Source organism: Oryzias latipes, chromosome 19 (assembly GCF_053564925.1).
Source record: "Oryzias latipes strain Hd-rR chromosome 19, Olatipes_Hd-rR_3.1".
NCBI classification, from domain to species: domain Eukaryota; kingdom Metazoa; phylum Chordata; class Actinopteri; order Beloniformes; family Adrianichthyidae; genus Oryzias; species Oryzias latipes.
In genome coordinates this window covers 11,606,513-11,631,821 of record NC_136255.1, presented here as the reverse complement: position 1 = coordinate 11,631,821, position 25,309 = coordinate 11,606,513, and the positions used below count along the sequence as shown (strand labels likewise).

The following is a 25,309-nucleotide window of genomic DNA, read 5'->3' as shown; positions in this document are numbered from 1 at the left end:
CTTTTTGAGTTTTTTCCATCATTGCGAAAACAATATGGTCCTTGCAGTCCTTGACTGCTGCAGGCCATAATAATAGGTTATGGATGGCAGTGAAAAATGAAAACAAGATACGTTAATATGTTATGTTAAACTTTATCATATAGAAACAGCTACCATCCGTAAAATAACAGTTTCAGAAAATCAGATCTCTGCAGCTGGAATTAACATTTTTTTGCAGCAAACCATCAATTGGCAAAGTGGGCAAAAAAATAAATTAAACAAACACAACCACATATTTGTTGCCTAGTACCTTACCTAAAAATTAAGAAAGTTATTATGTTAGTCCAACTTTTTTTAAAATATAATTATATCCTTGAATTTATTAAATGAAGCATTTCAAAGTTGGACAGACATAGCCCAGAGTATTCATTTATTAGACTGAGCTCTGTTTATGGTTGGCCCAGAAGTTATATGATAACAACCACAAGCGGAGGGTTTGCATGCCATCTAAATGCATTGTGTTTTGATGGTTTGCATGCCATCAAAACACAATGCATGAACGAAGTGTGTAGGCTTGTCCTGATCTTATTTTTTTTTTTTTTCTTACCGCTACTTTAACTTAACATTTCTTCCACTTGCATATGTGTAAAAGCCTCTGACCTACACTTTTGTGCTTGTTTTAATGGATTTACCCTTGTTGCTCAGTTTCCTCTTAAATTTTAAGAGTTATTTTCTTGAATGCTCTTTATCTGCCTTGACTTTAATCCAATGTCTTCTACCTCACTTTTGGTGGGTTTGTATGTCATAGCCAAAAAAAGACAACAACATCAAGTAGAAGTTCTAACAAAAATATAACTGCAAAAATTAAACAACTGCAGGAATCTGAACCGCAACCAGACAGACTATTCAATCCACTTGGATGCATCAACCATCATTGTGTTAGAACTTTATGCACTAATAAACCACAGTTTCACATTATTTGATGACAAGTGTTGGATATAGTTGTTTACCAACAAACCTAAACGACAGCATATTACCAAGTAGGAATGACTAAGTTTGCTGTATTAGCAAAGCAAATTCTCCTATTGAAGACAAAGAGGTCAGTTAATTAAAAGGCTTTCTGAGGGTCATTGAAACAGCACATGAGAATCTGTGCAGCAGTAGGACTATTACATCGATCCATGGCCAGTACTACATCAAACCAACATGGTCCAACTTTCCTATCAACAAGTATAACAGAAAAACAACAAAAAATATCCTCATCAGGTGACATCTTGTACCACTGGAAGCCTGTTGCTGCTGATGCTTTGCTACTTTGCATGTTTGAAACGTGTCCAGTGTAAGCAGCTGATGCTGCTAGATCAAGACTAGGCTTGTTGATGCTCAGTCCAGATCATAGACTGTATAAGAAAACTGGGCCGAATGAGTGTGAATTCACCCATAGAAAATGACTTGCTTCCGGTTCTCACCAAATAAAGTTGTCATCTTTATGCAACACGGATGTTGCCATGTTGGAATCAGAAATAATCAATAAGCAGGGATTGGTACAAGTTGGTCTCAGTTAATATTTCTATGGGAACCACTCTCACCAACCAGGAGTGAGCTTTGTGGTGTCACAATGCGAGGAAGCAGTCGTCTTTGTGGATGGGGAGGGGCTGGTGCTCAGAGAGCAGATTTTTAGAGGAATGCTCAGAGATGCATGAATGGAGCAAATTCCCGCTTTACGGTGGTTTTTCTTCAGAAATTAACAGTATAATACACTTGAAAGCTAAAAAAGATGATCTTGCATTATATAGCCACATAAAAAGGGTATCAGAGCAAGAATGGTTATTCTGATAAATATAATGAATGAGTAACAGCTGTTTTTTCCTTTAAAGAAGTCAATGGGGCTTGGGCTTTTTCGGACAATTCTATGAAATTAAATATTACAGGAGAGCATTTTTTTTTACCAATAACCTGTTACTTTGGAGAGATGAGTAGGTTTTAATTTAAATTTTGGTGGCTACCAGTTGTTTATAGTTAGTATATTTGTTTGTTTTTAACAGTGAAGCTACATTCACACCGCCCTCAGGAAAGCGTGCTCAAGCGACCATTTTCAATTAAAAGTCCATGTAAACACGAGTACATGCGCGTTTAGAGTTTCTGCGTTCAAAACTTTCATGTTCACTAATAGCTAGGCACCTTTTTTAGATAGTTTTCGGGCCATTGAGCGTGCATTAAAAGTTAAACCAGGTTGAACTTTTACCAATCAGCGACTGATTTGTTATTGACGTTTAATTCACGAAATGCCAACCGTCTGAAAATTGATCATGGAGGAGAAATTAATTACATTTTGTGCATGGCTGTAATGCTATATGATTTAATTTCCTAGAATTGTCTGTTGTTTCCTTGTTTCCTTTTAGTTATAACCCAGTTTTACCTACACCCAGGATAAAGTCAAATGGAGAATTGAATCACAAGGTGGCTGCAAATTGGCAAAAAAAGGGAAAAAGTAGCCAGTAACTATGTGCCTCCAATAGTCTGTTTTATCTTTTTTTTCTTTTTTGGCTTCTCCTGTTAGGTATAACCACCAAATCAGCTTTCACAGGTGGTTTTTGGTAGAGAGTTTTTACGCCGGATGCCTTTCATGAGACACTACCTTGTATTTTCAAGGCACAGGGAGACCCACATAAGCAGCAGCACGAATGGTCTTGTTTGTGGACCCACACTGGATTTTTAGCTTATTGTCTGCCCTGGGAAGCAAACCCAGGTAAAAACTAGAGGAAACGTAATCCCTCTTTGCTTAAAACTCTGTAAAAAGGTTGGACTGTGGCAGTTCTGCAGCTCTTCCCTCAGGACCTGCATCAAGTGCAGAGAACCCATTTCACACATTCAGGTGTGTGTGAGAAATTATGGGACTTGAACTTAAAACAAACACAAATCTGCTTTGCAAAGTGATTCATATGGAAAAAGCAAAAGGCTTGTTCTCACCAGGAAACTATGAACAAACTGTGTTTTTGAAAGTCTTCTGTGCTTTGTACAGAAGTCCCAGTACTCACACTACCTGTTAGAGCAGATTCTTGGCATTTAATTTTTGTCTATTTTAAAAGGCATATCACTTGTTGGAGATGAGCTGGAGGAAACTGTGATTCCCAAGGTTTAGCACAAAAAAAATCTAAACTTGGGGTTAAATTAGTAAAAACATGAATAAAACAAAATAAAAACTTAGTCATTGAGTGGCACAGTTTTTCTGTATCAGTTGCTGAGCATTAAACCCATGTTATGTAGGATTAGTCTACATTCATTTTTTAATGTGTGCAAAGACTTTAAATTAACTGCCCCCATAAAAAATTTTCAAAAAGTGTTCAAAAAAGTTGCAAAGACTATGAGCTTGACTTTTGCCAAGCTCCACGTTACCACATGCAGAAGTTAATAACTTGTTTCAGATCCCAAACACACCCTTCACATTGATGACCTATATTTTGGGAAATTGCACGTCCAGCCTATTACATATGCGCACGCACGTCGGCTGCATAGCAGAGCTGCCACCAAATACCCCCCAAAACCCATGTTGGGAGTCAGCCCAGGCCCCCTCACATCACCATGGAGATGCCTCTCCATTGTGGAGGAATAATGAATTCAACTTTGGGTCCTCGTACGTTTGGAGCTCTATTCCAAGCGAGAGGAATCCATTTCTTTCTCTAATGAGAAGAGAGCCTCAGAGATTACAATAATCTGGGGTTTAAATGAGCCAAAATCAGATTGGAGGTTCCCACTGAAGCAGCAAACTGTGTTGTAATCAAAAAGTGAACCGAAAATAACTGCGTAAAGCTACAGTGCCACCCAAATTCAACTGAAACTTAAACCTTTATTACTTTCGGCTTTAGTTTACGCACCGGCTGACGTCACCTGCAACAGGTGCAAAACAAGCAACTGGCACTGAAGAGACTCACCTGGACAGATTGAACGAGTGGAGTCCACCAAAAACTAAATCCAATACAGACTGAAGCGGTTCAAGGCGTTTGCGCAAATGTTGCATAGCCGCGTTCCCAACTGCCTGGTTAGAGAATGAGAAAGCAGGTACAGTAGTAGGAGCCGGAGCTTTGGGAGTGGCTTTCACGTTTAACCCTTCATTTCCCTCCAGAGAGCTCACTGAACCTGTTTATAACCTGTTCTGGAGGCGCGGCCACTTTTACCCTGTGAACCGTGGCAGCAACCCAAGTATGCAACATGGGCTATTACGCACCAGCTGATGCCAAATCAGCGCTCCCGGGAGGTTTCACCCGCTGAAAGGGCTGATCAGCTGTGGCTGTGGTCATGGAAGTGCTAGCAAAGGGGGCGAGCAGGTCTTTCACATGCAGATCTGCTTGGTTCAGACACCTCAATCTCTCTGCAAAGTGGGGTGCCGTTTTTTAAGTAACAGTCATATTAACAGCAATATTTTTACACCGCTCTGATAAATCAAAAATAAAAACACCAAATAGATGATGACATTGGATCAAAAGTTAATAAAATGCTGATAGAAAGTTGATTATCTCAGTTATTGCACACCTAAACTTTTTATTTCTACATAAAAAATATGCAACAACAGCAAAAGAAAGATGTTGAACAAAAACATGATTTACGTGTTTGTGTTAAAGATATAACAATCAAATAAAAATAAAGGTAGTGTCATAGTTTTCTGTTAACAAACGATATCAGCTGAAGAAAATGTTCTAGTTTAACAAATTCCAAAGTGAAATAATGTTTTTGCATGTAAAGGAAGAAACAAGATTATAAAGTTGGTCCAAAATGATACAGTTATGGACATTGAATGATTGAATGACAGTCACATGAAGCTGAGAATCATGACTGCAATTGGAAATGTGGAGATCAGTTGGAAGAAACTCAAAGAATCTAAGATGATTTCAGCCTGGATGTCAAGAAAAGTAACTCAAGGAATAAGACGTGATAATGACAACTGCTTAACGTGGCATTGATACTAAAACTTGGCATTGAAAAATGTAAGATTTGAAAAAATAACGGCAAGATAAATTTTTAAGCAAAAAAAAAAGCACAATGGGTAAATAGTAAAAAATTTTATCACATTACACTATTTCACAAATGAAAAGTTTAATAGTGACGAAATCTAAAATAAACCAAAATGAAAATGCATTAATACATGCAAAAATCCTTTGGTCTTTAGGAGATCGACATAAATTCAATAATAATATAATGATAATTATCAATCATAAACTGAATCTGACAAAACAGATTTTTCTATCAAAATGGAGGAAATTTAGAACTAATGACGAATACTGTCTTTATTGGCTAAGTTTATGTCCCAAAAGTTTGAAAATACCAAGAAAATACATATAATTGTTTTGTAGTTTTATTATCTACTTAAGTTTGTGCAATCTCTATCCCAATACGTGCTTTAGGTTAATAGTTCCCATGTATGTCCATTTGATTGGGGAAAAATGGGATTGCTCATGTACATAAAAACTATTATAACTAATATATAGTATTTTCTGTTTTCCTCCCAAAAAAAAGACAAGAATAAATCTTGCTTTGATGTTAACTGTAAGGTTTGAAAAACAAAACTGAAAGATAAAATCTACATATATCTCACTTCTCTTAGAAACAAGAAGTGAAATGATTCACTTTAAATCATGAAACAAGTTGGGCTCCAATTCAGCTTTACTACAAACTGAACCATCTTTAGCAAGTTGCAGGTTCACAAACGTTGCCACAAGTTCAAAAAATGACGTGGAGTTTGTGTTTTTCCCGTCATATGCAATGCATGTGAATAGAATTAAAAACTTTATAAAGTAGAATTTGGTTCCTTTCAAAGATCTACAGATGGGACTGCTCAAACAAACTGGGTGCATAATACTGTTGATAAAATATAAAGTTTCAAGGCTAATGTACATTTCAATAAGATTTTATAGTTCATTAGCATCAAAAGTCTGCCTTAACTCTTGTTTAGTCTCATATTGAAAAACTGAACATTTGAACTTCATTAAAGCATGGTGAAATCCTGTCCTCTAGTGGCTGTACTGAAAATAACTGACCTCATGGAGGATAAACAAAACAAAAGTAATGTTAAATCAAATATGTATGCATATTTACTGGATTTTACCTGTCTGTCTGTGCGAAGACCTGTTTCTGTAGTTTGGTTCGAGCTCTGCAGATCAACTGATTCTTCATTTGCAGGAACCAGAGTTTCCAGCTCGGGGAAATGGTCTGATTCCGTGATCTCTATGTCTGGAATCATGTCATGCATGTCTGGTGGCGGTAAAGGAAAGTCCATGTTGTAATCCTCGAGAAAAGTCTCAGTTTGTACTTTTGATGCATTGTCCTGAGGTGAGCTTTGAGGAGCTTTGAGCTGTGTATGGTTCTCTGCAGGTTGAGGTTTTGTTTCCACATCGAGAACATCAGTCTTTGGAGGTGCTGAGATAGGTGCATCCCCTGGTTTTGAGTTGTGCATCTGTGCAGTCTTTGGAGTGTTTGCAAAGCTGGCACTTCTTGTTGCTGTGCCTTTCCCAGGCTCCCAAGACTTCACATGTGATGAGTTCTCACAGAAACCAAACGTAGAGAAGCGATACTTCTCCTGACTTGTACAAATTGAAGGTTTGCTTTTAGTTACACTCTCTGATGAGTCCAGCTTCTTAGTAGCAGAAGAAATGGGTGTTTGGACTGACAGCTCCTTCACATACTTGGCAGGGATGTAAAATGGTTTGGTGTTCTGGTCTTTGCGGACGTGCCACCAATGCTCATTGGTTTTGGAGACCAGGATGTAATTCTCCTGAGGCTTGATAGAGATAATGTGACCATCCTTTGCCTTGTACTGGTATTCATACTCAACTGACACAAGCTCCATGGTGCAGTGCCTTGTGGCTGTTGGGTTATTGTCCGCTCTGTGGGAGCATCTTGGAGCTGGAAACAGAAAGAAAAAAAAGGATGTGGCTTTCAAAATTAAAAAAAGATTTACAGATAATATAAAAAAACAAAGAAGGCAGAAAATACAACATCAGTGCTTTAAAAGATCAGACAGTCAGTTCATTAATGAGAGTTAATGGAAAGAGGTGTTATAATTTAGTAAAAAGCTAAAAAAGAAGAAAACACTTTTATTCAAGCATGAACCATGACCCATCAATTTTGACAATGTCAGAGAATCCTCATTCCATTCAGGGAAAATAATTTAAAGTCCCACTCTGATTCTCTTTTGATCTATTGTAAAAGCGTTCCCAGTGGTCTTTTAATCATGTTTATGCTATTTTTAGCCAAAATCTAAAAACCTGTGTTGTTCTCTAGACCATACTTTAGTTTCTGCAGAGCGACAGTAGTTCATCAGAGATTCGCCTCTAACTTGTGGGTGAGACTGTTGGCGCAGAGCAACCCCGCCCTCCTTCCCCTCCCGTCAGAGCAGGGAGCTTGCAGTCCGCCCAGTATATTTTCTTTGTCTCAAATATTCTCTTTTTCATACTAAATTTTGTCTGCTCCAGATTCACAACGATTTGAAGAAGTACTCAGCAACACAAAATGAATCTTAATTTTCTTTATACGAGCCCTTAATTATCAGAAAAATGCCACAAGAACATATAAACCACAAAAAACACAACTGTCATCATAGGGGGTCTTTAAAGCAACTCTCAACATCAATTCCTGCAAGAAGTTTTTTTATAGTCTGAAGAAATACTTAATTAAAAGCATAAAAGGCTAAATTACACACTTTTGAACTGGTACTTCTCCCTTTTTAAAACATTTTTTTTTACAATTCACACAATATAGATCCTATGAAGATACATCTATCAAAAGCCAGAAAAACAGTGCTCAATGGGAAACTATCATGCAACGTTGACCACACGAGTATGGTGAATGAGTTTTAAACACATGAGTTTTAAATCCCAATAGGCAAATACACGCACTTCATAAGAATATTTTATTTAATTATTAAAAAAACCACAGAAAAGATTGTGCAACAATCCTGTTTGCTGGCTTCATTGGAGCTCCACTCTGGTACAGTACAGAAACGCCACAGTAATAAAAGTAATCAATATGCTGGAAGAGCTGAACAGTGCAGTACTGATTTGGGTTTTTGAAAGAAAGCCTTCTACAAGCAAAAAAAAAATCCTCTGATCAATTCTATTGATCTCTCTTGGAACTCTTATCCTTTATACCTTATAGCTTCACATTTGTGAAAAGAGAAAAAGAGAAAGTTTTTTGGCAAAATTATTGTCATATTTACACTTTGAGTAATGGAAAGAGAAAGCAGAATCCCTTCTAAAATGTAGAAAACAAAGAAGCAAAGAGCAAACCTACCAAGGAGCTCAAAGAACCAAAGGGGACTCTGTTTTTAAGTGTTTACAGTTGGTTGAGGAGCATGGGGTTTAGACTTTGAAGGCAATGCAACCAAACATTTAAGATTTTCTGCAAACAATGCAATTGTCCTCACATTTAGTTTCACTTCCTGCATTGTGAACTTTTCTTTTCATGTCAGAGTGTATTTCCAATACACAATTTTTACAATGTGAATTAATCATCAACTGTCTGAAAAATGATTTTTATTTTATAACCAGCCTTTTAACAATAGTACTTCATTGTAAATATTTGTTTTAACTGTGGGAAAATGATCCATAAACCACCAGTAACAACATAAATAAACTGTAGTCTTGTAAATGAGCTTTTTAGATTCTAAAACTGAGTTACATAAAAGGGGATTTCAAAATAAAACTTTAATTTTGAAATTTTAAAAATTAAACAACAAATTCCAAAGCAAAAGTTAAATCAGGCAAACTAAATAACCTAAAATCTACACATGTATATACATACAGCACTGGGTCAAATACGCACCTCAGTAGTTGGATCTGCTATGTTTAAGATTCATTCCATCCATTTTTAGCTTAATAATTTTTACAATCCATTAAAAAACATATTTGCTCAACAAAAGTAAAAATTAGGAAAGGTGCACCCTGTTTCCTCCTTTGATTCAATTTCAATAAAATGTCTTGTTTTGTTTAAAAAAATACTTTTTAGCTGTTTTCTTTTTAAGAAAAGGGAACTTTTGAATTTGTTTATGGGAAAAATGCAAACAAAGACGAAAAAGCATCCGTGGACAGAAATAGACAGGAAGTTGCATGGCAGGGGGTGCAAAACAACTTCAACCTGAATAACATGACAGACTCAGAACGGCAGAAATGTTTAGCCACAGAACAGGAAGTGTGCAGCAGCCTCCAAGCATTGTCAGTTCAACGTCATTAGCAATCTCAGCTCGGTTCTGAGGGAGCTGTCTGTGTTACATTTAAAGCTTTTAAGTACAGAAAACACTATATCTAGATTAATTTTTATTTAACTTTTAAGATAAGTAATAAGAATAATGTCCTCAAAAAACTGTTAATCCAATTTATCTTAAAGTTATTTTTGAAAATAATATTTTTAGGTTGCTACTCTGAGATTCATCAAATTCAAGGCTATACACCTTTATAAGTGTATTTAAATGTGATCCCCTCTGGACCAATATATACTAAACAAACAGACTTAATAATAAAATTAATTTCAAAATGTTCAGTTATAAACTAAAGCTTTAAGAAGTTGTCAACTTGCCTGGTCTTGTCTTCCTGAATATCCTGGTCACTTGGTTTCATTTTTTCTGGACTTGTAAAGCAGAGTACTACTAAAACATTTAGAACAGTGGATCTCAGCCTGCCGCTCACATTCACCTTCTGCTTGCCTGCCTTTCAAATGGTTGACTTGACTGACTTTTGTTTCCTGTTCTGTTTCGGTGTGATGCATTGTCAAATGAGGCAAGCAGTGAACCATTGCAGCTCAAAAGCTACAGATAATGGGAAGTCTGACTTTAACTCTGGCGGCAGGAGTATTTTTGACCAGCTTATTTTTATTGTATCATGTCGAATGGAACTGAGCAACATGCTGGTGATTCATTCAATCATGACATTAAAAATAACTAAAAGGGATGACTTGTCTACATGGATGCATTAATAAACAGACAATTACCATTCATTTTGAGCAAATTAGAGTCACATTTAAAAGCAAAAAACACAAGTTTTAGGTAAATTTAAAAAAAAGAAAAAAAACGTTATAAAGGTAAAATGATAGTGTTATTAAAACTAAAACAAAACAACTGTTTAAGTACTTTTTATACTCTTGACTCTGAAATGATCAAGGGCTACAGTGTGTTTCATACTCAGAAAACTAAATTTCAAAATAAAACACTAGGTTGAAAAGTAGAAAGGGCTCTTTGACAGATGTGGCATCATATTTCAGTCAATAATTGTGTGAGAGTAACTGAGCTGTTGTACTGGAGCATAACTGTCCTCTTCCCCATAAAATGAAACTCATATGAGTGCAGAATGGTCCTCTGTAAAGTTAAAGAAACAATAAACTGTGACATAAAATTAGGCTTGTCATAGTGTAAACACACCCTTGACTGCAAATTTTAGCATGTGATTTCTGGGGGAAAAGGATAAAAATTCCTTTTAACACTTGTGTTGCCTTGTGGGTAAAAAGTGACCTACTACCATGTTTATTTGTTCATGTTTAATTGTGGGCTGTACACCATTAGGGTGCAATGATTGACTTGTGGGTCATTTTTGACCCATAAGCATTTGATTCACCAGATGAAGCTCAAAGGCCACACACAAACATTCATTAATTCACACATACACACAAACACACACACACACAATTGCCCACACCTACACCAGAAAGCAAGGTATATGTCATACCTGGGTAATTTTAGTTAGTTAGTTGATATCCTCCACTTTTGGTCACAAAACTGGAAGCAACCCTCAGGGTATGTTGGCTACAATAGCAACCTGCTTCAAAGAGTACTTTTTTTAAGCGAGGTTACTGAGCTCTAAGTGCCATTTTGACGACAATCTGGTTCATGTAAAAGCCCAACTTAGGCTATACAAGTTTTTTTTGTTTCTGGAAAGAGGGTCACTGTTTTACAAAAGACCTGTTAATTTTGTTGGCAAAGCTTTTCAAACTTTGCTTCCTCCCACTACTTTTCAAGCAATGAATTTTTATTCACTTTGACAAATTTCACATTTTATAGATTCAATGTGTCCTGCAGTCTATGCATACAATTGTCTATTTAGGATTAAGAGTAATTATAATGGCATCATTTTTAGGTGTATGTATTTCATATTCCATACGTGTAGAAGTGTTTGTTCAGTCTGTCTGGTGCTGAAACGGCTCCTACACACATTTATACAGTTCCCTGGACAAAGGCTCTGCATTTAATTAAAGAATAATTCCACAGAGTGGTAGATTTATCTTCTAGATAAAAATCCATATGATACTTATATTCTGTTTTTCATGTGTTCATTTTGTTCATATCTATTCCTTACGCCCTGAGTTTTACACTAGGTACTTTGGTGTGGTGTTAACCATGGTGGACAACATTTTTAGGACCAAAAGAAAATAAATCTTGTTACTTACATATCTTTTTCAGGATTACCAAATGTGATTGGATGCATTGATGGCCTATATTCCTATCAAAGGACTTTCAATAAACGAGGGAGACTATGTGACCAGGAAGTCTGTCTGCAGTAAATCAATGTGCAGATAACGACTGAATTTTAAGCCTTTGATCTGTCTGTGTTAAAGCCACAAACCTCAAAGCTGCTTTCCTTTAACTAGCCAATCACCTCATTACAAATGCTGAGGCCAAAAGGGCAGGGTCTTGTACACAATGCCAGAGTCTTCACGGAGCCATCATTGTACCAGTCCTTTCATCAGGGTAGGTTAGCTTTCCAGCATGTTTCTGTCTTTCTGGTATTGGTTTGTTTTACATTTTAAACATTACATGACACTTGTTGTTATTCACCTTTTGGTCACCACAATGAATCAGCTTTCACTGATTCACACAGGTGGTTTGGCAGATATTTTTATAGCGGATGCCCTTCCTGACACAACCCTATATTTTATCTGGGGTGGGGACCGGCACAGGGTGACCCAGACTTGGGCCCCCTTGCGGCTACAGACATTTCAAAACTCTATGGTAGGATATTTGGTTAAGAATTCTTCTGTAATGAAACAGCGTATACAATATCCAAATAAATCTTTTAAAGTGTTTATTTTATATTTAATAAATTTTACATTTAATAAATAATAATGTAAACTTATTTATAATGTTGTTTTTTTTAAACACAAGTGACCATGAGGAGTCAAGTCCCTTATAGAGGATGCAGAAGACTGGGTTAGATGGAGGATGGAGGATGGAGGCCAAAAGGAAAAGAAGAAGGGTTATAAAACATGAATTAATTTGAGTTGAATTCACAATTCACAGGTTGTTTCATAATAGATTTTATATGTGAAATTCAATTAAGTTGCTTTATTTTGGGACTATTGTGGGAATAGGACAAAGGGAGTAAACAGAATGTTAAGGTTGCACAAGGGTTATTAATTGAACAATTCTGAAGTCAGTTCTGAAGTCAGTCTTGTTGCTATTTGAGTCCGTTTTGTGATTGGTGAACTGATCAAAAACATTGATGGGTCAAATGTCTTGCTAGTCTGAATTGTACACTTTTTACATAGAAATATAGTTTAAACAGACTATTGACTTTCTGCCTCCAAACAATCAAAACCACTCACTAAAAACTGCTTAACATGCAGCGCATCTGTCTTATTGTCCATTAAGTAACTTCAGCAGGAACAGATCTTTAGTTTCACCGAAAACCAAGAAATCGGTCTGTGGAAGAGAATATATGGTTCTTGTTTCACAATGTGAGCGTGCTAATGTTTAAAACTATTTATAATATTTAGAACATTTAGTAGGTATGAAGGATTACAAATATAGACAGACTGAAGTGTTTGAAAACAACAATAGAGTAATCACTATAACCAAAAACCCTGAGTTGACAAAGATGCAAACATGTACCATGGGCATTAAATAATATCTTGTATATCTATTATAAATGTATGAAAGATGTGTTTGGTATACTGAGGAGATGGTTTGTAGCATCATTAAACCAAATCTATTTTTAAATTAAAAACTGTTTGCTGACATTGTGTTTGGTGTCTAAAAGAGTGGAAGAGACCCACATTCCCATTGTAATTTACAGTAAGAATTTTTGTTTGGATTTATTTAACCAGAGTTGAAGTAGGAGTGTTGACTGATTTTATTTGATAAATCAAGTTGAAAATGTGACTTAAGTCTCATTGTCCATTGGGATTTTAGGGGTGTAACCACCAGGATTGTATTTCACTGCAGGAGGAGAAGAAGAAGAATGATTTTTTTCATAATAATTATGCTAAAAGAATAAAGAACTTGTTTTTTCTTTTGTCAAATTTTTCCGTTGAGTTCATAGCTGGTGAAGCTGCCAAGCTCAGCTCACACTCAAAGTTGTGGATCATTTGCAAAGAGTACACCTTTAAAGTAATGAGGATGACTCATTAGGTGGACAAGACTCTGCTCTGTTCTGTGAAGGCACAAGTTTTCTGAGTTCTGTGGTCGGAACAAGCGATACTGTGCAGGAATACAGACCCTTTCCAGGAAAAAATAGAATCTCATGGAAAAGTGTATTTATTTCCATAATTCCATAAAAAACGGAACTTTCATAGAATGTAGATTCAGGAACCACTGTTTAATTGATTTCACATATTTGTTTCTTTTTTACAAAAAATGGGGTCCCAGCTCATTAAACTCACAAAAGCGGAATTTCAGAATATTAGAATTTTGTGGGAAAAACTGCCCAAACGTTTTAGAGCATGACTGTTTTAGCCTGAGTTTCACCAACTAATCCTCTACAAAACTCAAATCTGCTGCACAGGTTCCCAAGATGTCATTGAATTGGTTCAGTTTAGTCAAATTATATCAGTTGGGTCACATTTAGGGAAGTGTTTGCCAGCTGCCAAAAATAAGCCACAAAGAAGAAGAAGATTATTTTATTTATTTTTAAAACATCAGTTTAATCAGGGATCATAGATGACAAAAACACAAACAATGAGTCACATGAAATAGCAGCATACCATTGTTCACCAGCAGACACAGAACAAAGAACATTGTTAAAGCACTACAGTTTTTAAAACAGGACAAACAGTTTGACATTCTGAAGAAAGAGAATTTCAGCTTCAGCCTGGAACAGACATTGCAGCGCCAGATAAAAACTCCATCAGCAAAAGGTTCACCTGCTATTTTGCACTTCCTGCTGATGTGAACTGTAAGTTTTGCTTTTTCAACAAAAACATTAAGCATAAATAATAATTTGGGGAAGACTTCAGTCTCAACAACTAGCCAGAAGACCATCATTGATTCCCTCCATAGTATGGGTAAGCCACAAGAGTTCATAGCTAAGGAGGCTGGCTGTTCACAGAGCATTGTGTCCAAGCAGATCAACAAAAAGTCTAATGGATGAACAAATTGTGGCAGTAGAATATACTCCAGCAAAGGAGACGACTGGGGACTTCAGCAGATTATCAAAAGGACAAATTCAAGAACCTGACAGACATCCAGAAAGAGTGGAATGACACGGAGGAACAGCTTCAAAAAACACCACCTTCAGACTCATTTGGGAGATGGACTACAACTGTTGGGTTCTTCGGGTCAATCCACTTCAGAGTCTGAGCCAATGGAGGAAACATGGGGGCAATGTCCAGCGCTGGTGTTGGTACATTCTGCCTTCTTCAATCCAAAATCCCTGCAACAGTCTACCAGAATGTTTGAGAGGAATTCATGATCCCTTCTGCTGCGCATCTGGATGGAGATGCAGACTTCATCTTCCAGCAGGGACTAGCCTCAGCCCAGACTACTGAAGTACTGAAGATGGACATCTCAATTTTTTTATTGGTTTGATGTGATTATAATCTCCGTCTTTATCTTTTTGCAAAAACTGAGAACTAAATAATGATTTCTCCAAGGTATTCTAATTTTCTTAAAAACTGTATTTGTGAATTTTATGAGCTTGAACCCGGATTTTATGGAAAAATAAACACTTGAAATCAATTAAACAGTGGACCCTAAACCTATATTCTAAGTTTAGTTTTTTTAAATGGAATTATGAAAATTACTTTTTCAGGAACTTTTCTGTTTTTGGAAAGGGTCTACATGTTTGTTTTTGATGCAATGACATTTTAAAAATATGAAGAAGAAATTGGAAGTTTTCTTTTTTTTTTAAATGCCTGCAATTGTCCAAACAGTAGTTTGTATTTTTAGAGCAGGTTCCTTTCTAGCGTTCCCTATAGTTAATGAAAAAAACTATTTTATATCTCAATATGCTTCAGCTGAGAAAGCAAATTTTCCTTAAAACACTTTTAGAAGAACAATTTTTTATAGCCCATTTCAAAGCCAACAAACATTTTTATTGACAAACTTTCAAAATACATTTAAAAACGTAAGATTTTTTAATGTGAGCAGATTTCAAAATTAACTTCATATTTTTAATTCACTCAAACATCAATAAAAATCATTTTAGATATACAATTGATAAAATGGCAGTTTTGTGCACAAGGATTTGGAGAACATGAAAAACTATTGTATATTGTAAACTAGCAGGACATGACTATTCAATATAGAAAAAAATGGATCAAGTGCAAATTTTATGCAGAACTAACAGCATTCTAAAAGTTTTTCCATACTTTTAGTTTTGTAAATATGTCTGCTGTAATTTTGTCCTTCAGGTTAATAACTGGCTGCTAAAGAGAAAACCCATCAATGTTTCCTATACCACAAAGGGCACTTCAAAGTTGGTAGAGTGAAATGTTTGGTCCACATATAGAAATAATCTACATTTGTACTTTCAATCTTGGTCACCATTTTACATATAAATATATCTTCAAATGTAAAAAAATAAGGTAGATTTTCCTTTTAAAAAAGTCTCATTCTAAGTCAGCTTGGTAATTTTACTTTGGATTTTCCCTGTCCAGAATGCCACATGTGGTTCAAACAAATGCACAGATGCTACAGTCACGACAGAGCAGCTTTCTGTTTTCTTAAGACAACATTGGAAAAAGAAAAAAAAAAACAATATTAAAAGTGTCCATGTGCAGTTTCACAGAAATCTCCACAGTTCAAATGGCCTTGACACCAACTAGGTGGCCATGTTGAGTCCCCTGCCTTAGGGTCTTGATTGCCTGTAGCTTCCTACCATGGAGAGTGAAGCGTGACCAGGCGGCCAGCTGCAACAGCGCACATGTGATAGGCACAAAGACTAACATGTAGAAGCAGCCGAGGCGCAGAGGTGGAGTCCCTGAGCCAGACGAGATGTCAGAGGCCAACACCGGGTCCCTCACAGGCTTTCGTTCAAAAACATCATAACCTGGTGAGAAAATACGACATATGGTAAACTTCTAACCATTTGGATCATATTTGATACATTTCTGAGACCCCTATCTCATTAGCACGATCAACTTTTCTTAAAAAGCCAATGTGTACGGAAGCAGAAACTGCCTGCCCTACTTTTTTTTTTAAACCATTTTCTCAAGATAAAATGATAATGAAGAATATACTGTAGCATTTCTCTCTCCCCTTTCCTGCACTGAATCACAGAGACTTTACCTGTTTTAAGTTTCTTTATTTTGTGGATAACAACAAAGACAGCAGAAGAAAACAGTCCCCAAAAGTTTTTTTTTTAAGTCTATTTTTTTTATGTGTTAGTGGATATACGCTCCTCAAATGGCTTAATTCTATCTCATGGACTAGCCCCCTCCTTTTATTTCTCTAAAACCCCCAACAACAGGTTGTATGACAGAACCTAGGGCTCTGTGTGGTGGGTTAACTGAGCTCCGGACATTAGCGCACTAAAACAGCCCAACTCAGTCTGATAAAAGATACCGGTACTCATTTTTCTAGCAAAACAAAGCAGTGTGTCAGAGAAAATGTCGTGCACAAATAAATTAAATCAATTACAAATTGATAAGTTCTTCTGGTGTTCGACAGGTAGATGCGTTCATTGGCCTTTGGCTCTGTCATTCAACCTGTTGTCAGGGGTTTTAGGTAAAAAGAGGGAGTACATACAAAAATAGAAGAAGAAAAAAGGCAGTTTTCGGATTCCATAATTGTGTATAGCTTGGTCCATGTTTTCTGCCCTGTAGTCTACCATCATTCCACTAGGGGCAGTAGAAGGGCGTTTTTCCTTCGGTCATTTCAAATAGCTGCTTCCGTGAAGACCCAAAAACATTTGGCGGGAAAAGTTTTGCTAATTTCTTTTTAACTTTATGGTGTAGAACATCTATTATTTTTTAAATAACTACTTTCCGTATTGAAACAATACAAAATTTGTTGATACTTCTTTATAATACAGATACACCCCGTTTAAAATGTGTGAATCAAATTAAAGACAGTGGGTAAACAATGTGCTTTTTCCTCAACACTTATGTCAATATTTTTGCATCCTAAACTAACATTGTTGTGAGCAAAAACTTACTAAATCACTCAACATATCACAATTAATACTATATAAATCTCGTAAATGATAAATTATACAGTAAACCTTATTTATGAATTTCATAAATTGGAACTTTCTGTCAATTCTTTGATGTAGTGGGCTTTACAGGGTTAATTTCAGGATTCACTATTTCATGGAAAAAAAACCAGCATCCATCACATACAAATATTTAATACTAAAATAGCTTTTTGCTAGGACAAGATAAGTCCTAAATTACCAAGATAGTGTTAAAGTTCATACCTGTGTAAACACAAAGAAGCCAGGTGCCAATGAGCGGGGCAAACGTCTGACCAGGTTTGGTCAACAAGGCAACCATTCCAAAGAGGAGGGCAGAGGCAGCCTGCTGCCGTTGGTTCACCACAAAATCTTCATCCACCAGGTCAGAAACGACCAGTTTCAGCAGCTTGCAGGTGCCTTCTGTAAAGACTCTGTTACTGAAAGTGAAAGGTAACGAGTGTTAATCTTATAATATAAACCATCAATTAAAGCAGGAAAAGCAGTGATTTGGATCAGTTTTCTTATGGCTTTTAAAGGTTCGCCCTTTGACCTTGTGTTTACTTGTGAATCAGTATTTTTTTATTTAGCTTAGAAAACCCCAGGAAGTCACCCGTTGCCATACCTGGCAATGAAGATACACAGCAGGTAAATGTGGTCAGCCCCTGCAAGCAGAATGACCACACCAAGCCCCAGCTTGAGTAGAAACAACCACTGGATAACCTGGTAAACCCCATAGCGCTGGCAGAGAGTCAAGAAGTACAAATTGTTCAAGTGGGGAGCAATGAAGGAGATACCTGTGTGGAGGCAGAAGGAAAAGCTGCATATTAGAATCACTCAGATGACTGTTTAATTCTCAATGTGTTCTTCACACATCTTGTGTTTCAAATAAAACATTTCAGTTCACTTGTATTCTGATTTTGTATTTCCTAAATGGGCTCTTACCGAGTAAGATTGAACCTGTGGAGGCAGAGATGTTGTCAGACAGGAGATGTTCCAGAAAAAGAGGGAAAAAATTGCTGTTGAAGTGGCAGTGAAACACCTGCACAATGAAAAAACCCAGAACTTATTCTTTATTTCTCAGAAATTGACCCTAAATAATACCCGCAATTCACACTAAAAGGACTAAAGGGGCATAGCTGCAACAGGTTGTTTTACCTGAGTCTATTCAAATACATTAGTTTACGCAGAGTTGCATATAGACAGGCCCGTCAGCAGATTTTCTATATGTTAATATGTATATTTTTGTGAATATAATAAAATGAGTGTTTAAATCTTGAGAAGAATCGCCTTCTCGTCATCCACAGCGCAGGTGCCACTAAAGTTCTTGGTATGATGCGGGATATATACGCCACAGTCATGTTTTCAAGAACTTTATTTTGAAAGTGCTTTGAAAATTTATTTTGACACTTGGAGCCTGTTTTCTGTGTTTTTCAGGCTGTAGCTCGGCAGATAAACACTGAAACGCTGCAAAACTAAAGCGAACACCTAATTTAAGTGTTGTGAAGAGTCATGTGTACAACACCCCTAGGGGATATTCTAGAAAGCACCCTTAAACTACCCTGACTTTAACCCTGAACTTACTTACTCTGGGTATGTTGGTTCCAAAAGACTGGATATGAGTTAACGTAATTACCCTTGACTTGGTAACCCTGGGTTAACGTGCGTGCACAGCAAGTATATAAAGACATTCTCAATGGATCGCCGATTTCCAGAGTCAACATGGAAATGTGTGGAGAAAAATAGGAAGTGCTATACTTTAGTGAGACGGAGTCAGAGATTTTAATGATGGCGTATGACTATTATACGCCCATCAAAAAAGTAACACGGCTGCATCAGCAAAAGAAAGAGTTTCTGCTTGGAGGAAAATAACGGACAAAGTAAATGCATGAGTTTCCATCTCATTTCTATTTCCCTTGTGACGCATATATATATGTATATATATATATATATATATATATATATATATATATATATATATATATATATATATATATATATATATATATATATGTATGTATATATGAATTATCCAACTTTGCCAACTTAAATAAATGACTTCTATTGGCAACAAGTAATTGAGTTAAATTTATTTAACCTAATTTCTTACATATATCCAATTCAATAATTATTTTCACAACTCAAATTCACATATTTATCTAACTAAATGTCATATTACTCCAATTCAAAGATATTCTCATTTTTATACCAATAAAATAAAAGAAACAATATTGATTCGCAGCATGAAATCATGTACTATTTCTCTACTTTCTCTATTATTTTTTTCTTTTTGGTATTACTCCACTAAACAATAGTGGTGCTAAATAAACTCATCTTCTCCCTCCCTGTCACTCATGGTGCAAAAAGAATTAAACATAACAGAACAAAATAACTCGTCAAAACACAGTAAAACAGCTACAACTAAACACATTTGGTCAAAAACCCACAATTAAAACCCAGATCTGTCAAGACAGACAAAGGGAATGGTATCCCACAATCCCTTGCAGTGCCGATCTAACAGCAGCACCAAAGTTACACCTACTTAATTGAATTAAATTAATGACAGTAAAATAAATGTCTGATATCTACGTGTTATTTTTAAGCTGACTGAACTAAAAAAAATGATTTATCTTAACTGAAGCAAATAATTAACGGTAAGTTAAATCAAATTAAAAACGTTTATCTTTCTAACATCCATATGTGGTCTTATCACCCTCTCATGGTGGAAAAAGTATTATCTGAGCTTCTTCATCCTCTAAATCATCTTCAAATGGACACACCATGCTTCTTCACCTCTCTGAAAACAAACTAACCTTCAACTAAACCTGCTCCAGACCAGGTTATGTTCAGAGCATGAATTGCTATGGCAACTAAGCATACCGTGAAAAATACCTCTGTTTTTGGAACCTAAAGCTGAGGCTATCCGCATCCTTAGCCTCAAACTTACCGTGGTAACTAGCATAACCTGATTTTTGGAATACCCCCCTGGTCTATATCATCAGATTGATCAAAACAGAAAACAACTCAGTTGCATCTCATGTGACGTTGCATTTACAAGCTGCTGCTGCGGATATCCAAATTCAAAAGATGCTATTTCGATTAGTTTCTTCTTTTCCTTACCTGAATGAGGTTCATTGACACAAACCACATAAAGTTTTTGTGTTTGGAGAGCTGCTTCAGGTACTGTCCAATAGTGACAGGCTTCTCTGAGTGTGTAAACGGAGCATTGCCAACACTAAGCCTAAAATAGAATAAAAAGGGTTAATGAGATTTGAAGTTCAAATATTTATTTTAAAAACTTTTAAATGTCTTACTCCTTTAGTGCAAATGCTTCATCCTGCTTGGGAAGGATTTCCTTTTTGAAACGGAGCTGAAGCTTCCGAGAAACAAAAAAAAAGCCCAGGATAGAAAAAGCAGCCAGAGTCACACAGAATAAACGGAAGGAGTAGAAATTCTCTTTATCCCAGAAACCGTAGGACATAAAAACAGAGAAGGAGCCTATAGCACTGAACACTGAACAGTAAAAGTTGAGGCGCGTCCGAGCCGTGGCGGACACGGCAAGGTCAGCGAGCAGGGCGCTGTGGTGGAGGTCCACCATCGTAAGAAAGCCATCATACAAGCAAAGGCACAGCAAGAATTGCAGGCCTGGCTGAGCCCATGCCACCCAAAACGCCAGAAAGGACAGAGCGAAGAGGGGGCCGCTTGTGGAGAGGGCGTTCAGGCGCTTCAGCACCACCTCTGGAGATGTAATGTGGGAGCCGGACCTGCATCAAAACATAAAGAGACAACTTTTGAAATCTGTGCGAAACAGAGACAAGATCCCCGATAATTTAGCAACTTCCTTAGGCTTAGTGTGAAATGTCAAAGTGGTATTTGGGCATGACATGGAAACAGTTCGGTTCGTTGATAGTGTCCTTGAAATGGCGGATATGGGTTAACATCATGTCAGTAGAGTGGCCTTGATTTCTTTTTAGTTGAAAATACATCATCAGGCTCACCGTGTCTGGGTTCACTAGATAAACCGACTACACGCTGAGTTTGAGGAGTTTCACTGCCTCCATAAGTCACTATCAAATCCATGTCCCTGATGGGTCCAAGTTTGACCTGGTTTAACGCACGTTCAATGGCCTCTTGCTTTTGTATGTAGAGCCCAAAAACAGTCGTAAAAACGTACAGAGCTATGTTGAACGCAGAAGCCCAAAACGCATGTTTACGTGGACTTTTCATTGAAAGCGTCAGCTTGAACGCACATTGCTGAGGGGTGTGTTAACGAAACTTAATGTTTTACTGTAACTCAAGCAGATGTGACTCACATACCAAACTAACAATGAAACAACAATTTTTGTCACCACCCTTCCAATGACACAGGCCCATTTCCCTGAGCCACTCCTAAATGTAAAAACAGACGGCAGCTTCATGTTTGAAATTGACTAACTCGTCTTGTTGACATTATAGGAACTGGTAAAGGGACCAATGTGTCAATCATCTGAGTGAGCATGCAACTTTAAATCTCTTCTGTGATCAAATCAGAACCCGTGTCCAGAAAAGATCTGCATTCTGACTGTAAAGTCAGGAGGAATCATGAGAATATGAAGAAAAAAAATGTTTTTAGACCAAAAGAGAAAGTTGATGACAACTTATGAATGTCCAATTTAATGTGAATTAAAATGTTTATTCCAATGTATTTGATTCTTTAATTGAAACATTTGTTTATTTGAGCTGTCTTTTGCACAGCAATCCTGAAATGAAAATAAGAAATTTCCTATCATTATATTTTGCTTCCTATTTTATGAGAAAAACAATTTTATATTTTATTTTAAACATCAGAGCAAGCTAACTAAACTTGTAATTTAGAGATATTTGCAAGAAGTTAAATATGTATGTATTTACCTAAAATACATATCCTCAAAAGGAATTATTACATTTTTTAATCATGTGATATATTTGGTACAGTGAATAAGTTGGATTTTCTTTTTATGTTTACACCATTGGATGCAACAGAAATTGATTAGCAACTTTCACTAAGGGATTATTAAAAAAAAAAAAAAAAAACTGTAACTCTTCGTCAGTTGCATTGCTCTTGAAAACAGAGGATGGAGGGAGGATTACAACACTCACTGAGGACAGCTGAGGAAGGAGCGGTCACTCAACCATCCAAAGAGAGGATCGTTCAAACTGTTCCAGATGAGAAATATTGTCTGTGGAGATGCAGAAGGTAGAAAAAAAACTGAAGTAAAATCTATTCTTTATAAAAATACTGTGTTAGAGTGTTAGACCCAAAAAGAAAACTCCAGGTTTCCCTTAACTCACCTCTCCGACCCAGAAGGAGACTTTATCAATCTTGTAGATGGACACAAACGTCTCCACATAATAAAGGAGAAAGACATTGTGGAGAATGGAGGTAAACAAGGCCAGTGAACCATAAAGTACTGCAGTGGAGAGGACGCCATTCCAGCAGGCCCAGGTACTCTTTCCCATTCTTCTATCTCAGGGTCTCTTCTTCAACCTTTCTCTGTGCCAAACTGCAATCATCTCCCAGCTTGGCCCTCCTAAGGTAACCATATCATCATAGCCTGCAGAGGTACAGGGAAAAAGCACAAAATCATGATTAGTTGAAATTAAAAAAAACAATTACAAAGAGCATTACTGTCCAACAAAAAGGCAAAACAGCCCAGAAGAAAACGGATTTTTATAGCCAATGACACATTTTGTTTGCAGGTGGGTTTGTTAGGTAGCAGGTCCCCGTTGTATTTTTTACTCCTACTTCTCTCTGCCAGCTGTACAGTGTGTATTTAACACCAACTTCCTGTTAAGAGGATTCTGTTTGAATAATAGGCGCGTCCTTTTTCCAACACGTCTCACGTTTGTGTTGTCACGCCGACCATCTCTGCACATCTGCACATTCCAGATCTAAAAGTTAGGGCAAGCTGCAAATGCAGTTTTTTTCTTTCAAAAAGACATTTTCTAATTTGACCCCCCCCCCCCCCCCCCATTTCACTAAAAGGCACACCATCCCCCATAGAAAACCCAAATCCTACATTTCTTTAAGCCACTGTTTTACTAGCGCTTTGAAATGACGTGTCCTCTGGCGGGGAACACTGAGGAATTCATTTAATAACACAGGAAAAAATAACTGATGAACACACATTTGACAACTTGCTCTTAGCTTTTTTACAGCTCGACACAAAAATCCATCAAAACTTATAACTGTCTAGCCTTTTGAATTCCAGCCCCAATCTGCTAAACTGAAGCCTCCAATTGAGATCTTTCAGAAAAAGGCAACAGCTCAAGTTCTATCAAGCCCAGCCACTTATTATCAGATGCCGTTATTTTAAATTAGATTCATGTTTACTTCATGCAAATTAACTAGGAAAGTCAAGATGTTTGATCATCTAGTTTATTTGTATAAATTCAAGCTTGGGCTGCTGAATTGAAAAAAGGGGTTTGGACTCGAAAAGTTGTTAAACTTCACCCAAAGAAGCTTTTCAAACTTTGTATATAGTCAATTATTGTTGTACTGTACTTCTTTTTCTAATATTTTTTATTATGTATGTATGTATAGATAGATGTATAAATAGACATACATTAAACTGATGCCACAACAGGAACATTGATTTGATACTATAGCTAAAAAAAAGAAGCTAGTTTTATAAACAACAGGTAATATAGTATCAGTTTGAAATTAACAATAATTTTTATTAAATAATAACAATAATAATAATGAATATTATTATTGTTGTTTATAAATATACACATTAAAAAAAATCCAAATAAATTACAAAAAAGGCTTTCTTATTCTTACCAATTAACTTAACTAGTTTTAGCAACTATAACTAAAATAATGTTAAACGTAATGTCAAGTTTCTACATCAGTTCATTTTAAACCAATTAACTTTCTCATACGTGTGTGTGTCTATCAATTATTGATGACTAGGTTACGTTTATAAAAAAAAAATATTTAACATGACAGAACATGACTCAACATACAGGGAATTAACAAAAATCAATAAGTAATAATACGGGAAGGAACAATAACAAACAACTGGGCTAAAGAATTGTACGTCTTAAGCAAACAACTAGCTCTAGCTTGGTAAATGTTAGCATTAGCTAGCTGGATAACGATATCAGCCTGGTTGCTAATCTGAAGATTAACGTCTTTACAGATGGAGCCTAAAAACTGCGTAAAAACAACAACATGTTGCATACCGTCGGAAACGATCGCTCTCTCGATAGATTACGAGCCGTTTTAATCGCTAAAGAGCTGATATTGTTGGCTCGGCAGCGGCGATCAAGCTCAGACAGTCCACGTCACGAGTGGGTGACACACACGCATAAGACGGTAGTGGATTTGTAAAAAGGGTTTTCCCAACATTGGAGACACATTAATAAGAGTCGCAGCGCCTCCTAGCGGCATTCTGGGTGACATGAAAGAACATCAGTGAAAAATAAAATAAAAATAAAATACAAATTTCCTTATTTGATGCATACAATTAAATTATGTTTATAAAAAGACCACATTTTCATGAAGATTTTAATAATATGAAGTACATTATTCCCATTGCCAAAACATATTGTATTAATTCTTTTTTGGCAACACTTGCAATTAATAGGCAGATATTCCATAAATATATATAGAAAAGAGCTCTGAATGTGTAGAATCTGCTTAACCAAATGCTCATTTTAGTAAAACAATTATATTTTCTGATCTTTAGAGAGAAAACATGTTTTATCTTTTCCTTACTTTTATTTTTATGTTAGACTATATATGATGTGCTTGAATGTAATGACAGCAAGAGATCAATTTATTTAAAAATAAATAAGAGTTTATATGAAATTGCTTTTTTAACTGGACTTAAAAGTATGCACGAGGCAAAAAGGAAACAAAAGAAAAATGGGTAAGAAAAGCAAGTTTCAATGTAAGAAAAAATAGACAGTTTATTAATTCCTTCATGGTACTTGTGGATTTC

General features: G+C 36.3%; 2 protein-coding genes across 3 annotated transcripts in view; both read right to left on the bottom strand.

The window, feature by feature from the left end:
- Positions 1 to 9,791, bottom strand: part of arhgap27 (Rho GTPase activating protein 27) — a 30,510-nt gene extending 20,719 nt beyond the window's left edge. Inside the window, exons 1-2 of one of the 2 annotated variants that reach the window (XM_011488362.4) lie at positions 9,544 to 9,791; positions 6,080 to 6,876 (exon numbers count right to left, since the gene is read on the bottom strand). In XM_011488362.4, the coding sequence (XP_011486664.1) occupies positions 6,080 to 6,820 (741 nt within the window). In that variant the 5' untranslated portion in view covers positions 6,821 to 6,876; positions 9,544 to 9,791. Of the gene's footprint in view, positions 1 to 6,079; positions 6,877 to 8,793; positions 9,080 to 9,543 lie in introns of those variants that run through there. The other variant, XM_078937039.1, reaches the window with a different exon arrangement.
- Positions 9,792 to 15,242: 5,451 nt separating this feature from the next.
- On the bottom strand, positions 15,243 to 24,709 carry slc68a1a (solute carrier family 68 member 1a). The gene is made up of 9 exons (XM_004080603.5): positions 24,549 to 24,709; positions 22,653 to 22,915; positions 22,461 to 22,540; positions 20,657 to 21,106; positions 20,463 to 20,583; positions 18,288 to 18,384; positions 17,968 to 18,139; positions 17,589 to 17,782; positions 15,243 to 16,220 (listed from the first exon to the last, which is right to left on the bottom strand). Exons 2-9 carry the CDS (start codon positions 22,818 to 22,820, stop codon positions 15,973 to 15,975), a joined length of 1,530 nt encoding a protein of 509 aa, XP_004080651.1. The 5' UTR covers positions 22,821 to 22,915; positions 24,549 to 24,709; the 3' UTR covers positions 15,243 to 15,972.
- Positions 24,710 to 25,309: the final 600 nt, after the last annotated feature.